This window comes from Haliotis asinina, chromosome 5, assembly GCF_037392515.1.
Source record: "Haliotis asinina isolate JCU_RB_2024 chromosome 5, JCU_Hal_asi_v2, whole genome shotgun sequence".
Classification (NCBI taxonomy): domain Eukaryota; kingdom Metazoa; phylum Mollusca; class Gastropoda; order Lepetellida; family Haliotidae; genus Haliotis; species Haliotis asinina.
The window spans coordinates 36,159,781-36,178,210 of NC_090284.1; the positions used below are offsets into that span (position 1 = coordinate 36,159,781).

The 18,430-nt window shown below is 40.7% G+C and overlaps 1 protein-coding gene across 1 annotated transcript in view; it reads right to left on the reverse strand.

The window, feature by feature from the left end:
* Positions 1 to 6,258: 6,258 nt before the first annotated feature.
* The window catches only part of LOC137284729 (uncharacterized), a 47,265-nt gene continuing 35,093 nt past the window's right edge, over positions 6,259 to 18,430 (reverse strand). The window contains exon 3 of the mRNA XM_067816649.1: positions 6,259 to 9,355. Coding sequence (XP_067672750.1) covers positions 9,141 to 9,355 — 215 coding nt within the window. The 3' untranslated portion in view covers positions 6,259 to 9,140. The remainder of the gene's footprint in view (positions 9,356 to 18,430) is intronic.

Consider the following 18,430-nt stretch of genomic DNA (forward strand, 5'->3'; position numbering starts at 1 on the left):
AGTTAATTATCGACGGGAGTCAACACCTTTTACATGAATCTCTAACGGAGAATGTTTATCAGAAAGAAGTAATTACTCAATAATAATATATTTTGACCCATTTTTGCATGTTAAGTTAAAATGTTAAATTTAAATGCTTAAACTATCCACAGTGGTATAGTGTAGTTCTCGATACATATAATCCCTCCGGTCAGTTTATCCTCCGAGAATGGGTATCGAACACCCGTCCTAAACTACCCCCAAAGTTTACACTGTACACATGAGTGTAATGTTCTCTCACACCCACTGTGTGTATTTTACCTACCCTTTACACCCCCCTACCAGTCACATCCAGCCCACCTCTCCCCATCACTCACCCCCACGCGCTTGTGTGAACTTGCTTCATTGACTGTGCTCGTTCCAGCATGATAAGACTTTAGGGAGACTATAGATTGGGGTCCGAAGTATTCTATGCAGAACTCCCGTTTAGTTCTATACATTATGTGTACATACGCTGTGTCGTGGTTCCAGTTTTGTCTTGTAGTCATGGTTACTCAGGATGTAGAGCAATGGTATGTGATAATACCTGTTACTTACTGACACGTTGCTGTTACGGCGAACCTGCTTGTTATATACGTAACGTTTTGTTAGGGTCACCGTGATGTTAGGTGATCGGTACCTATTGTTTATTAAACTTACGGAGATTTATGTGAATATTTCTTGCATTTCGTTACGGGAGATGTGTGTATACGTGTACTATTACTTTCATTTTGATTGTTCGTTGGTGTTTAGACGAATTACACCACGTGATAGTCACGTGACGCCATCTTATGCATCATTGGGTGTTTGGAAAACAAAAATCTGAAGTATATATGCAGACAATAGTTTAATTCATGTTAAAATTTTAAGATTTACTCAAGCATAAGATGACGTAATTCAAATAACAAGTCATTCAAGTGTTGAAGTCCTATCGCCAGATATGATCTGTATGTCTGATTTGAAATCTTTCATACTTACAACGATATTCTATTACGTGTCCGAATTTCATTGGCCAGCTGCCACTATGGTATTGAAACTGCAAACACTTGAATGATTTCTCATTTGTATGGTGTGACGTGAAATGGCGAAATGTGTTCGTGAACGGTGTCTGGTGTGTATGTATATTGGGTCCTCATCAAGGACTATCGTTAGAGTGGCAGCTTATTCTCTGCCATCCCATCTTTCTTTCACATCCTAGAAGTGGTCCTTATACGCCGCAGCGGTAACCTAGTTGACGCCAGGGACGCTATCATGTACATTGTCCTCTAAGGGTCTTGCCAAGGAAACATTTGCCGTTTGACTTAATTGACTCAAATTTAATTCTGAAGTTTAATAAAGTCATGCCTGAGTACATGGGGACACTTCCTTAAATTTAGACACATATCAAGTCTAAAATGAAAATGGAAAGGCCAAACGTTTATAAGTTATTAAATATCCACATTACCATTAATGTATAAAAATATAATTGGTTCTATATGATTATGTCCCAATGCAAGCCAGTAATCGATAGGTGTGTAGTGGCTGTTGATGGGAGGTTGTGTACGTAGATCATGACATTGTTAGCAAGTGCACTACGGATGACGGAAAGCAACCAATGTTGTCTGTTAGTGCTAGAAAGTACGTGGTGCAATTCCTGAGCAAGACGTCCAGATCGAAATAATTTAGTTTGTTCAGTGTAGACAAAAACAGACGGACTTGTTCCTATTTGTGCTTGTAAATGCCGCCTGGATAATTGTACATTTTGGAAGGAAGCGTTCCTGTTTTGATCTCCACGCTTATGTCCATTCATATTTCAGTTCAAAATCCGATCTTGATGGCAATGCGTTCTAATGATGCCAGCTAAATATAAATGACAGGTGTACAAAGTTCACAAATTATTGAGTAAAGAATTGTGTGTCGTGGAGATTCTTTAATTCATCAGCACTCGCCAACCACTAAATAAATGATGACCTGATAAGCTAGAGTGTACCTATGGATCTGCTTGTTAAAAGGCAATAATAAGATGGGAAGGGGAATCACAAAACATGTCGCCATCCTGAAAAGAAATCCGTTTTTTCTCTTTGACCAACTTAAGAATTACTCTACTCCATGTAAATGAACTTCAGAAGACATAGATTTTGAGTCAAGTCATGCGGTAGAAAGTGATTGGTCAAAACCGACTGGTGACGTCTACATGCTTTCGTCACCACTCGCACCTTTCCGTGGCCAGCCATTCGGTTAGTCCCGGACTGACACGAGTGGTCACGACTGGAGGACACGTTCAGTTGTCCTGCTTCTGCGGTCAGTCGTGTGTACACAGGGGTCCTACACACCCTCTGACCCGGCGGGATCACGTCGTCGAACATCGTCCACTAGGTTTACGACATTGTTATTTTTGTCGTAATATTGCGACATTTATTTTAAATAGGCCCGTTTTAGAGATGTAACTGTTGTAACCGACCACGCGTAGAACTAGTAGAATTTGTATGGATAGTTCGTTTATTCTACATCAGACCACAGAGGCAGTTTTCGTTTGGAGGCTGGTAATAGAAATATGTTACCGACCTTCACACGGACATCTGAGCTCGGACTTGCTGAAAGTAACCAATGCTCGTTTGAGACCAGCATTGGACATTGAGTGGACTGAGCGGGGAGATGTATGTGTCAATCATTCGACGCACAATTGAGAGCGGATATGACGTCATTGCATTGAAAGGCACTAAGGGAAGAGAATTGCTGACTTCCGGCTGGAGCTCAGCATGCACGCCCTGTGTATCTGTGTTCATGTATTATGTATGTGTATCTCGAGATCGTGTCTATGTTGTGTCTCTCCACCCTAGCTTCCATCCAACAGGCGTCTTGATCGATCCATTCTGATCGATTAGTTGCAATAAAATCACATATCGACAACGAACACATGTCTGTTTTAATTGCCAGCGGCCACGCCACGGCACTGCCGTTTGCATGACCACGGCACATAATTATATACTGTGCATGCGTGTTTATTACTGCAAGAACCTTTCACTTAAGTATTTGCTGTATAACATGGATACCTTGCATCACTTCATTGGTCCGTAGGCCGAAGCGTCAGATTGTGTAGCCAGTACACTGTCAGTGTGACTGCAATGCACTGCCGACGGGATGCCTTGACCAAACCTCTATAATACACTCGCGCAGTGTGATATCGATTGATCACGGAGACAGTGGATGGTAGTTTATATAAGGCGAGTATTCTGGTGACAGCAGGAATCAAAGAAGGTTTTACTGAGTATACTGGAACGTTGGCCTGACTTGTATATTGCCCATATCCAAGTTCAACAGCGGACTGTGTATAAGATAAGAACACTAATTATACATGAAACATGTAACAGGGACAATACTGCTGTTGAAGACAGAGACCTTTGTACAGATTTAACGCTTGAAAATGATCCCTATCAGAAGGGTGGAAGATATACATCGGGTGGTCAGTCTCGCTGACTCAACAGGGTTGAGTCATGCCTTCATATTCCATCTGCGTCAATCTTGGGATTGTCTCGACTCGGACAGACCACCGCCATATAACAGGAATATTGCTTAGTGCGACGTTAAACAGCCACTCTACGATGATTACGGAACGGTAATTGATCCTCTCACCGAAATCATTAAAATAATGCCAAAGACGCCTAGACTCTCTCTCTCTCTCACTCTCTCACTCTTTCTCTCTCTCTCTCTCTCTCTCTCTCTCTCACACACACACACTCTCTCTCTCTCTCTAGGATTCGAAATCCCAGCTACTGTTCCCGGAAGTCAAGGGCGACAACTGTATGCAGAGTGAAGGACGCTGTAGTAAAGAAAAAGAGTCATTGCAATGGCCCTACTCCTGCAAGCTTCAAGGGAGAATAACGGTCATTTCATTTAGGAATCAGTCAGAAATACCTTTCATGAAGTCGGATAAAGACGAGGAACTCGTGCCCCTGAATAGGCAGTACAAATATTGGAGGCATTCCGAAGGCTGCATCGATTTCCTCTTCGTCAGTACGATTAACAAAGGCTTAGCTGCTACCAAGAATATGGCCCCGACCAATGTCAGCTTTGTAGATAAGGAAAGGGAATAACGAGGTATACTCGCCTAGTTCGCTCAAGGCAGATCTGAAGACAGTTCACTGTAAACCTCTCAATAAGACTCTGATCTTCAGGGCTGTAGTTAAACATTTCTCTACGGTGGGGGCACTATCCACTTTCGGTGCCTCGAAGCGGATGAGGATGTTTGGGGACTAATTCCTTATTTTATTTATCATATGTAATGATTTATCTGTATAATGAGGCTTACAAAATGCCAAGTTATTCTGGGGAAGATAACATTGTCAACAGCTCAAAGAGTGACTGCCAGCAAAATTTTCTACCTCTACACGTATATCACGTTTGTATACATTTGATTCTGCACGTTTATACAAGCACCATACGTTCAAACACGCTGAATAATTTGCAACTGTAAACCTGCCCACCCCAATTCTTTCCACGACGCAAAACACTATTTTGTTGGGGTTTTTGTTGTTGTTGTTGTTGTCGTTGTTTAACGCCGCGCTCAACAATATTCCAGCTATATGGCTGTGGACTCATTCTGTTCCCACAGAGGCTACTCCTGTCATATCTTCCTATGTAACCTCTGTTCTAATACGGCCATATTTCCCGGTCATAGAGACATCCCCTTGCGGCAAAAAAATCGCAACAGGAATTACCTCCCTTGTTACTATCCAATCAGAACACGCGTTAAATAGACTTAGCTCCAATATGGCGGCCCCCATGGAGTTGGTTCATCAACGAGCGAAGGAAAGATTCGGTATTTCTTGTTTAACTGAAAATCAGAAACTGGCAAAAGAGAGTGCAGGGATTTGCAGAAACAAAAACTGGTAGTGGCAAGTTTTCCCGATGTATTCGGAAATTACCGAGATCTTACGAGATCACTCATGAAACAACGTCTCTGATTGCACAACTAAATCTGAACGCCTCCAATCGCGAGTCCTGAACACTCGCACCATGAAAGGGACGTATTAGAACAGAGGTTACGTAGGAAGATATGACAGGAGTAACCTCTGTGGGAAGAGAAGGCTGAGGACTATGAATAATCCAGTTTGAACAGTCCAGTGATCAACAAGATGAGCATCGATTGGGATACGATGACAAAATGTCAGCGAACATTAGTCGCCTCTCACAAGCATGGATTACTGAAGGCCAGTCCTCACACGGATCGTCACGTGTCCACACATACACTATGATACAATGAGTTCAGATGCATTTACATCTCATTCGACCTATTTTTACGACTTTATTCTTCAAATACCCCGTAATGTAAAGAAACCAAGATGAGAATGAGGTGTAAAGGAAAGAAGCACAAGTCGACTTAAGTCAGGTATGGCAAAGAAACACATCTATCATATAATGGGTAGTGTTCTCGGTAGGATTAAGCCAACGGATATTTTCGGTATCCGTTGAGGTCATATACGGATACCGATGCAAATTAGAGAGGTCATATGCAAATTTTAGGGACTACTTTCACATGGCGTCACGTCCAGCTATCAGCGATCGTGTCCAGATTGACGGCCGTGGTTACGGTACTGTGAGTGCCTTGATGAGAGAAAATTTGTTGGTTTTTTTTGTTATTTTTCAAACGAAGTTAATATTTGTTGACAACAATACGCTCTTTAACATAAAAAACTGACCGAAAGCTACATGATGTAACGCAGTCAAATGTACTGGAAAACTGCGTTACAGAGCTTGTGACGTCACATATTACTACGCTCATACTTGTGACGTCATAGATATGCGGGGACATCTCAGAAAGTTTAGTTTCATGATATGTGACAAATGAAATCACATTCCTTTAAAATTTTAGTTTTAAAGTTAGAATGACATTGTATGATAAATAGGTTATCACACTCGTGTGTTTTGGGATGGTTAATATCCTGCATTGGGAATAAACACGATGCATTTAGCTCACCAAGGCTCGCTAAATACAATGGTTATTCCCAATGCAGGATATTAACCATCCCAAAACACACTCGCGTCATAACCTATATATATCTAATACGGCCCTTGTAAATCAATGATATATTACAATGCTAGTTTCTGCAGTTTCAGGCATTTTCTGTAAACTGATTTTTGTTTCGTTTTTCTGTAAAACATTCCAGAGTCCCGGCTGGACTCAGGGACCACTGCTTCGATTGTGACTGCCACGATCGACAACCAGCTTAATATTATTAAAAACAGACCAGATAGTGTGTTATGTATATAATTTTATTTCACATCAACAAACTGAATGAATTTCTGAAATGCGACACAAGCAAATTTGAATATCAACAGAACATCATTGTGTGGGGAAATAGTCATGATGAGCATGCGGGCGGTGAATGGTGTAGGGGAGACAACTCTTGCCGGAACACGACACACAACCACGGTGCGATCACAGGTTGGAAATAATAAATATTTGAAACTTAACGGTGAAAATACAAGATAACTATTAAATCAATTGACGACATTGAAGGTGTGGGTGGGGCATTCACAGTCATTGTCAAAAGACGAGTATCACATTTAAGAAAATAACAAAGGTCTAAATCGACTATGGGACAGTCATCAGTGGCAAAGAACGAACGCATGCAATATTTTAGTTTGTGTTCTATTGTATACTGTCGTACGCGTTGACCGTCATCCCGTAAGTAGTCGGATATGTCCCACTTTGTGACTCGTTTGAAACGCTTCTGACGTCGAATCCTGTTTATACTTGCATATGAAAAACATAACAAATAGAAATTACAAACTAACGAATAAAGGTAGAATAAAACATGTAACCATATTGCTAACATCCAACAATAACTAGTTGAATAAACTGTAAAAATACAAGTTTAAATTGCGAGAACACAAACTATAGATAAAGGAGAGCAGGCATCGAGCGCTGACGGTTATATCTCAAAAGTAGTCACACAGACATCGATCAGCGATAGCGTAGCGTCATTACAATAAGTACGGAATGTAAGGAACAAGTTAAAGATGAAGACCCCTTGAACTTAGTTCGTGGACAGTGAGGATGTTTAACGTCAGTCATCTCTCACAACGTCAACGCAATGGGTTGGAAGAGTCCAGACCGCGGACCGTGCTCATTAGGATTGTCGACAGAGTCAGTTCCCTACTACATAGTGGACCCACCCAATAGTGGACCCACCCACAATACGTAAGCGTTGAGGCCATCTTGTCCTCAGTGTAGATCAGTGTTAGTGACTGGATTAAGTGAGCACATGTAACGGACATGTGATGCAAGAAGATGAACACGACATAACTCACAGTGAGATTTTATACATGTGGCAGTTACTCTGTGAAAGATTAAACATCAAACTAGCCACACATAAGTCACAAAAATAACTTGAACAGAAAGGGTGAATTCGCTGTTGGTCGTAGCACCAGGGTATGAAGCAACACTCCGTTCACCACACCGACATGTAGATTATCTAACACTGTGACCTAGCATGATCAATAGTTATTAGTTGGTTAGAAAGAGTATGGGTGCATAAAATGATTACTTAAAGTGTTTTGTTATGTATTTCTTGCAAGGTCGTCGTTGGGAACAGCCAGTGAGAACACTGAGAGCTACAATACGCACAGCTGCGTATGTAATGTTATTTTAAATTAGTTTGGGGGCAGACATGTCAGGATTAAACTGTAAACTAAGGTATTGAAAACATGCTGGTTATTATGGCCAAAGAGATTTCCCGGGATGGTTGCGCGGTGCAGTACGTAAAGGTATTGTTTTACGCCGTTATATGCCAATAACTAGTACTGTTGGGGACAAGTACTGTTACAACTACCACACACATAAAGCCCATGGAAAAATAAAGTGAATTCTTCTATGGTGTCAACTAGTATTCAACAACAACACGTGGAACGGAAACCAAAATCACATCATCAACAAGAAGTCATCATTGTCTGTACTTGTGCGGAGGTGCTGCATCAGGTGAGGTTCCTACTCGGGTTAAGTACTGTGGACACGATTCAATGTCTAACTGCCAATGATGATTCTGTTGCTTCTGCCGCCTAATGAATTCAGACGTTTCTGTATCTACAAGAGAACCTCAGTGCTCTCCCTCTGCCAAAGGGGCAAGGTCAACAGAACCAATCTCCAGAAGGAAGTGAGTAGTCACTGTGGGTAATTTATGATTGATCTGTAATCAATTATTCTTTCTTTGATTTTCAGGAACTAGCTGCTACTGATGGATACACAATGACATAATATGTTGACTGAAAAGAATGAAATCGTATCAAGTCCTGGCGCCAAGTTCTGGCAAACAATCACGTTCAAATTTTCAAAAGATCTCGAAAGCCTGTTAACTTTGTCTCAACTATTATTGGCGAGATGTGCCATAGTTACGCTTTTAAGACGCCTGTTAGAAACGCAAACACATGCGTTTACGGTACATATCCCACGCTAATTCGAATTGAGGAGGCCACCTAAACTACAGTTGTCCCCCTTGGACGTGTACATGATATGGTCAATAATTTCATCGACGCCGGTTGTCTGCAAGCAGTTGAATACAAGCTTTCACCACGATTGCTTATGGACACAAACCTGTATCCAGAATCCACCAATGTCATCCGGGATACATTTCTGTTCCGTCCAATCCAATATACTCGATGTGACAGCGGCTGAACTGCACACCAAAAGTTCTAGAATGTGTATTTTTTTGTAACACGCTGGAACTTACAACCTTCCTTCAGTTTTCCAGATTCAGTCTGGAGTTTCTCCCGATCTAAACATTGGTGACCTTCACTGTATCCATTTCTTACCTACAGGCGTAACGGTAATCCACGACACTCCGCACATATATAGAATACTTAGTTTGAGTATCTCCAGCAGGCGCACCTGGCAACCAGCTGAGCTCACTCCCCTCCGACAGTACCACAGATAGGAGGTAACGTATACAAAAAAAATATAGTGCATATGAAACGAAAGTCCCATGCATAGATGTGGATCTGCTTTCGGAGTGGGAATGTTGACGTGTTTAGAGCATCTCCAGTCACAACCGTTAACGCACGGGGCAGACTCCTTAGTGCGTCCTTTGATCGAGTTGGATTTTGGTTTAAAAGAATCCCCGTAGCGATTAATGATTTGATTCTTTTCACCACACCACGAAGGCAACTGCAATGCTCGAGAGCAAGGTTGTGATTATGTGCGCTGCGATGACTACACCGCCATTACAGCCGTCGTGATCACATGACTCGAGACACCCATAGATCTTCTCTGTGCTCCTCTCATATTCGAATCTGATGAGGCCGCAGTGACTTCCCCAGTTGTCGTTGCTGCAATGTCGCACCAGAATGTGGGACCCATCCTCTGAAACAGACATGACACGTTTTACCATTCCGAGTCAGGCGCGTAGCAAGCTAATATCGTGATGTAAGCTCGATTGGTTGCAAAGCTCTATTATTTCGATAGTATTGAGGGCTTGCCCAACATTTTTTAAAGCAATAATCATGTGTTATCCCGGATATTTTTAACAATGGTAGCTGCGTCCCTGCGAGTGAGTGACAGCGATTGAGTGAGTGGGTGATGATTTGTTAAACATTCGAGCTCGGTATTTGGCGTGACCAAAGGACACTTGTGCCAGCTTTTTTGATAAAATCTGCTATCCAAGAATAAGTTTGGTTCATCATAAATTGGGTCTAACGGTGGGCCGGGTCAACAGTTCAAATTCAGGACAGACTTGAACTAGTAAGAGGACGAAACTATCTGGCGTCATTGAAGACATGCAAGCTATCGTGCGATCCCATTCCCAAAGAGCCATCATCATAAACGGAATGGACCTCAGTGAGGACATGCAGTGAGGGCCTTACTAGAGGATCAGTCAGAGGAGAAACGATTACAGTTTACAAACAGACACAGTTTGATCTAAAACTAATCTTGACACAGACATCTCGAACACAGTGGCCAAGCAGAGTCGATCAATCAATGGAATCAATCTTAAATTAGGTAGATATGGAAATGGTATGGAAATATGCACCAGACATGACCTCAGTCGATAGCATGTATGCACCTTCATATGGACATATGAACTTTTAACGTGTCAATTACTCATGTTATTATTATTGGCTGTGGCATCCATATCATAGACCAGACACGTGGTGGGGCTCTGTGTAGTGAGAGATAACACAAGAAAAATACACCTTACAATCAACAAGTCTTCCCGCAACGTATATTGACATAGATTTATGGATAAAACAAGTGTGTATCCTTCAACATCAAACTGATACAAGTCTTGTAACTATCTCGTCCGACAGACTACGCGCCATGAGAGTGCACGAGTCGCTCATACAATCTCCTTTTTGAGCCTATCCTACTCCGACAGTTGGCCTTCCCTTCGGTTTCTTTATAAATAGAAATAAATATATCTACTCTAATAGCTACCCGAAGATACCTTCAAATGACTTACCCAATCATTCTGGACTAGAATTGGACTTCTTATTACTATATTCGTCTGGTACTGGCCTCCCAGTTCGGTTTTTACACATGTCCCTTCTTGCGTCTCGTAAGCAGACGAACCCCGAAATATAGTTATGATCTAGGTTAATAGACATAATTGTATTAAGAAAGCGTCCATCAGAACGGAGTCTCTTCAGTTCAGGACATTAGATGTAAATGTGATTATGGGGGGTTATTCTAGGATACAGGAACTGAGAAGAGAATGAGTGTGGAATGGGACTCTGGGGATACACATGTTAGTAAGAACACAAGGGTATCAATGCAGGTCACTTTAAATTTCACTATAACGTTCCTCACAGCAGTCCTACGATGAGTACTGCTAACACGACAGATAAGGAGTATGTCAGTTGAACTGACAAGACCAAGACTATACCCAACTTGACATTACCTCAATATAAAATGATTATTATTGACAAGTCCTCCAGTAATGTTATTATGGTTGACAAGCCCAAGGGTAATGCCTTTATGGTTGACAAGCTCTAGAGTAATGTGATTATGGTTGACAAGCCCAAGAGTAATGCCTTTATGGTTGACAAGCTCTAGAGTAATGCCATTATGGTTGACAAGCCCAAGAGAAATGTCATTATGGTTGACATGCCCAAGAGTAATGCCTTTATGGTTGAGAAGCTCTAGAGTAATGCCTTTATGGTTGACGAGCCCAAGAGAAATGCAATTATGGTTGACAAGCCCAAGAGTAATGTCATTATGGTTGATAAGGTTTATAGAGTGATGCCATTATGATTTGCAACCCCTAGAGTATTGTCATTATGGTTGTCAAGCCCAAGAGTAATGCCTTTATGGTAGACAAGCCCTAGAAAAATGCCATTATTATTGACAAGCCTTAAAGTGGTGTCATTATTATTGACAAGCCCTAGAGTAATGTTATTACGGTTGACAAGCTCTAGAGTAATGTCATTATGGTTGCCAAGCCCTCAGAGTGATGCCATCATGGTTGACAAGCCCCCACCGGTATGCTATTATTATTGACAAGCCCTAGGGTGATACCATTGTAATTAACAAGCCCTAGAGTAGTGACAAACCAAACAGTAATTGCAATATCACTGATATACTCTAGGGTACTGCTAAAGATCTGCCCAGTCATTGACACCCCGGAGGAATATCCCCATCCCCAACATCCTCAATCTGCGTCCCTTCCACAAATGAGAAAATCCCTCCGTCTTCATACTTCGTAACATCATGTGGTTCAGGTTACCGGTAATTCAAGTGTTCGATCGCAATATGCACATGGAATATAATCCCCAGTCAGCTAAGGGGCCAAAACAGATCAATGCCGTAGTCTGATTTCAAAAGATGATTCATGCAAAGAAACAAACACAAGTCATCAACAGAGCTCAATCAAGTCCCATCGCCGAGTATTTCTAATCATTCCCATTCAGTGTTGCGAAACAAACATTAAGATATTTTTCAAAACGCGGAATTACGACCACGGCTATGGAGCATTGAACATGTGATATGGATTCACGTGCAAGACAGGAAGTCATGTCAATTACATTTTGATTGGCGTATACAGAACAGTTGCTAATAGTACGAAGCCCACGCCATGTCAATCAATATCATAACAATTAATCAGGTCGGAGCTTGCTAGCTTGTCATTCAAAGTCAGTTTGTAATTGCCTAATACGTACTTACTGGCACATTTATGATCAATGGCTATTGTTGCATTGGCGCGGCGCTGATTGTCTAAAAATAAGAATATCAGTTATAAACTTTAAACCCACGACTATAAACGATGCTCCACGAAATATAGCTTAATCTTTCTCCCGGCTGGTAGTTGGTAAATAGCTCAATCAACGCACACTGAATTCATCTAACGATTGGCTGACACTTCGTTTATGTTGGAATCCGGAATGGATCTCGCTCCAAGGGTACATTTGACAGCTGATCAATGTACTCTGTTACTAGGGACGGAAGGAGGGATGCGTGCCCGTTGCTGAGCGCGAGGGTTAGGAGTATGTGCTCGATGGCGATCAAATGAAAACTGAATTGAGATGATGCACATACTGCACTTGTTTGTAAGAAAATGGCTGTCGATTCAATTAGAAATTATTAACTGGAATTTTAATTCACTTTACCACTTAATGTTTGTTCTTCTATGAAAGCACACATGATAGCATACTTATTATTCAGAGAACCGCCAGATTCTTACTCTCAGATTGTATACAAGCTACCTTTGTGTTTTAGATAACGCGTGTTCCTTCAGTCGCGTATGTCCCTTGGGCTACAGCTGAGATAGACCACATCGATTGATTGATGCAAGAGGCATGATTATGGTGTTTATTGGACTACGGCTATAGTCTACTGTCAGTTTATAGCACACGGAAAACAGATGTAATAGGTGCAAGTGTATAGTTACCTTGTCACTTGATTTCAAGTATACACACACACACACACACACACACACACACACATACATACATACATACACGCACACACACACATACACACACACACGCACGCACACACACACACACATATATATATACACACACACACAGAGACAGATATACATATATATATATATGAGACATCACTTCTCCCCGAAGATACACGATTGAAACATGTAGGACAAGGTCCGTGTTGTGTGTGTGTGTGTCTATATATAGTTTGGTTCATAATTATTGAGAATTTTTCTTCTTACTTTGAGCTATCCTAACACCTCAACTGATTCACTGATACTTAAAACTAAGTAATGGTATAAGGGAGGTAACTCATCTTGGCCTACTGAGTATAGTACAATTAGAGTTACCTCCCCTGAATTTGTAGCAGACGTCATTTTCCTCAGCACTGTCAACAATGTCTGCTGAAGATAAAAGAAGGTTGATTTTTGAGTTGTGTAATCAAGGAATTGATGATGTAAATACATTGGCAGAGAGAACAGGAACTCCTCTTTCTGCTGTGTATAGGATTAGGAAGAATTTTAAAGAGGGAAAGGATTTGGGGCACCAGAAAGGAGCAGGGAGACCCAGAAAATTGGACTTCTCAGATCGCGTCCGGCTGGGAATTTTAGCGTCTAAAAAGCAACGGGCAAGCATCTCCAACATCAGGTATGAAATGATAGAAAGGGGATCAACAGTTGTATCAAAATCTACAGTTAGAAGAAATTTGATTGATCTTAGATGGGAGAAAAAGACTGGAATTCCTTCTCCTCTCATGAAACAAGAACATAAAGACAGGCGTGTTGAGTGGTGTTTGGCACATGAAAACTTTGACTGGGAAAATGTGATTTTTACTGATGAAAGCTCAAGATGGGTATATCCCAATAATGTGAAAATATGGACAAAGTCTGCGTCAGCACCGTTGTATCGACGACCTAAATACAGCCCAAAGTGTCATGTATGGGGAGGGATATCCTTATTAGGAACGACCCCGCTGTGTGTGTTTGAGGGAAATCTGACAAGTCAACGCTACACTAACATATTAGATAATTTTCTCCTTCCAAGTGCACATGTGTTTTATGGAAATGACTGGATTTTGCAGCAAGATAATGATCCTAAACACACCGCAAAACATGCCAAGCAGTGGTTTCAGGAGAAAAATGTGACTGCATTACCATTTCATGCATATAGTCCTGACTTAAATCACATTGAGAACATTTGGGGGATGATGAAGGAATGTGTGAATCAAAAGGGGTTGACAAAAATGAAGACATGAAGAGAAAAGTGGTCCGATACTGGGACAGCATAACTCACGAGACACTAACCTCTCTGATAGGAAGTATGCCTACCCGTCTTGGACTGTGCCGTGAAGCTCAAGGAGACTTGATAAAATATTAAATTGTTACCTACACAACATGAAAAGGTCAGTTCAGTTTCACAATACATTCAATTTTATCTGATTTGTTCTCGTTTAATAATATGAAATGCTTTAGCTATTCTCAATAATTTTGAACCATACTGTGTATATATATATATATATATATACATACATACATACATACATACATACATACATACATACATACATACATACATACATACATACATACATACATACATACATACATATATATATATATATATATATATATAATATGAAATGCTTTAGCTATTCTCAATAATTTTGAACCATACTGTATATATATATATATATATATATATATATATATATATATATATATATATATATATATATATATATATATATATATATATATATATATATATATAACGGCTATAGTCTACTATATATATACATAGTTCTCTTACACGCCCTTGTCTAGAACATTCATGAACCATTCATTTCATCTGTTCAAGTCAATGGAATAAACGGAAAGTTTAGTTGATAAACGGAAAGGTTCGATTCCTTATATTCATATTGGTGTTTTTTTAAAGTACGTATTGCTGAAAGTACGCATTGTTGTGTTGCAGCAGAAAAACAACAATGAAAATTGATTTACGTACAGACAATGGTCGCTGTTGGCACGACATAACTTTCTATTAGTTCATTGTCGTCCCCTGACTTGCTCTGAAATAGGAGTTTTCATCTTTCATGTACGTCAGTTGAGAAGTGTTATCAGCCTTCACTGGTTTCACTGTTTATGTCCTCATTTCACAGCTAGGCCTGATCTGCATTTATCACAAGAGCCGTGCTTCTATCCGTTCTGTACTTCCACGTTTATATACATTATATTTTCAGCTTCAACTTTTCATCAAGTTGATACTCGTTTATACACGTGAATGTAAGTGACAAGAATTCAGTTTTCACTTCCATGAGATACTGTTGTCTTTCATCGTCACTTGGTTTTCATTTTATCAATACATTCAGCAAGAACATTCCGGATTCAATTCCCACACTTAAGCTGACAATGTTACACCACCTTTACAGTGTAATGTTTCATTCCATCGATATTTTCACCAAGAACAATTGTTGACATTTTCACTTGTGTTTGATTTTGTCAATTTTTTTCAGTTCATAACATGAGTTTCTCATCGCTTGTCTGTCACCCCGAGGACGTTTCCTGTAAACAACACTAGTCTGCCCACCCGTTGGGTGTTTCCACTCCACCGACATCTCCCAGTTTCATCGCATCCTCATTCACTCGATTCATACACTCAACGCATTATTTACAGTCGGTCTAAACAACCCGTTGTTTCACATCCACTCGCCTGCTAAACAAATCTGTCGTCTACTGCTGCATTTACGATTATTTCCAATCGATACCTTCACTCAATGTCACATTTACACACACCTCAAGGATCCATGCTCAGTCAACATTTACCACCCTGTGTCATTTGCCGTCTTTGAAGAAGGAGACTGGAGCCCTCTTGTGGAGGTCGGCTAGTCTCAGGTTAGGACACTAAACACATCATGTCAGCCTTTAACTGACTCTGCATGTCTACTCATCACCTGATGCATGGGGCGGGATTGTGCGCCATCAGCGGTTTTACCATCCGTACCCGTCCCTGGTGGTTTCTATCATACAACAGCGCTTGCTCATAATGAATCGATGAATGATTTTCTGTATTTCCTCATGAATTTACATCTGATGATTTACAATATCCACAATGTTACATGGAACAACCCCAGTGAACATTTCCATCACACAAAAGTCCTCGTTAATTCAACATTGACAATAACACCAACATTTTATGATGCAAACTTGAATGCTATTTTCTTGCGGCTAGAATCCAACGTGATGCTGTTGTCTATTAACACAATATTACCTGACGGAATTGTACTTTCAAAGCTGCTACTAAGCGATAAGCGCTACCGTGTAGATCCGCTTTTTCTCTCAGGTACCCATTTTAAACAGCTGGGTGGATTGAGTGCAAAGTGGAGCGCAAGTGCCTTGCCCAGGGACACAATGCAGTATGAGACCCAGGTCACAGATGTTTGGTGTCTCCACCAGCATGGTAACCATCACCCCACCGTGCTCCACCCACATGATACATTAAACAGCCACAACTGGATGAAATAATATGAATGCAAAAGATTCCAGTGCCCGGGAGGCAGTTTAATTGCAAACTCACAGGGAAGCTGATAATGCAACCACAAAGCAAGTTCTTAATGCATCGGGGTTCTAATGTCATAGTGTGTAAGTTCAGCTCATTCTGAAATAAACCTCACTCATATCACCACAACTGGTTTTGTTTCGAATTAACAACGTCTCCTTGAATTTGTTTCTTCAAGGTTAACAAAGGCAAAAACGCTCCTAAACTGGTTGTAACTGAATTATGTGTAATAATTTGGACTTGACAATACATGGTTGTCAGGTTTTCGGCGAGACGAGCGAACGCTTTGACCACTAGGCTACCTCTCTCCGTTTTTGTTGCAGAGATTGCTGTAGCTATATTTGTTTTTCTTTTTTAAACTGAATCGCAAGTAAAATGTGGAGGGCAAGATGTACCACGTCCGCAGCAATATGAGTATCCTAATTTACATCCCCCTTCCCTATTACATTGACAACAAGTTAGTCAGGCGCCGTAGGTGGAGAAGGTGCAGGATGGCGCAGTTTCTTGAAGGTAGGCTCTACTGTATAAAAGTGACACGGCCTGATTCGAGGCATACCTGAATACACCGAATTACGGGGTATTTCATCTGATACATTCTAAAAACAAATCAACATAATTCTTTCATTCGATCTCTATCTATCCGTGTGCTGTTTTGCACCGAAGGTGAATTCTCGTTTTCAACTAAGTTGTCCGTTACGTTTGATACTTTGTATTCTTAATAATTCCTCCACAGACGTGCTCGGACACCCATGCTGTTACTACTGATAAGCCACACCTGCAAATACAGGTTACATGCGTGACTTAAACGAATTTACGAACAATTTATATAAAACATAAACCGCAATGAGAGGTCTATGTGTGAAGCATATTTTGTTGTGGTGGCACGGTCATGGCGATCTCAGTCGGTCACTACTGAAGTATCCCGACTGACCTTCAATAAACATATATGGTTTGTGTGTAAACATGTTATATAATCTGCCTCTTTGCTGATACACTATCAGCCGACCATCAACCCAGCCGTCGGCAATATCAACGGGAAATTAAATTACAACCAGACGATTTATTTTCAAATGTTCATTCCCAAACCAGGTTTAAGATAAAGAATCGCGCCAATACCGTTTGAGGAGGGGGTATTCGATAAACTCATTTCCGTGTTTAACATGGTTGATGAAAATGGAATTAACAGACGTATCTCGTGACAGATGATGGAATGGTAATTCACATGTAGCTGACGTATGTAATGACCCGCCGCGTCTTCACAATGGTTCCAGTTCACCAACATTACGGTAAAACGAATTTCATCAACAAGGATTCTAGTCATTCATCTGATTGGTTTTCACTGTCTGTACCCTGAAGCGAAGTTATGATCGGTTTCAAATCAAACATTTAAGCTAATATTTTGTCTCAACGTTTCAGGTTACGAGCGATTTCTAAATGACGTTATTGTGTCTGGGGAAATGTTTCATTACTGAGGTAGTTAAAATGAAAAAGGTTTCGTTAATGGTATACAATTACATAATAGTGACATGATAACATTGACTACTTCTCAAAACTCTATTTCATTCCAGAAATCTTTTCCATATTTCATTTACAAGGCATCCATTATAATGGCCAAACAATCCCTGGTTGTTATGCATTGTTATATGCCGGAGTTACATGTCATTACATCTTTCGTGGTCAAAGAAACTGAAGATTCGTGGCCACAGGTAACCCGTGCACCGGCGTCAGCGACCACCTCAGTGTTAGCTACCTGAATGAAGTCGGCCCGTATCATAAACTGTGTGAATGGCGGAGTGCTTGGTTTTGTAATTGGTGCTCTGACATTTTATGTTTAGAAACAATGAATATAATTTACGTTTTTGAAAAATCCTCTTGTGGACTAAGTGTGTATGAGTGTTTGATCCCATTACTATATGGTTGCAGTAATGTCTGTGTGACGTAAAACCCAACTCAACTC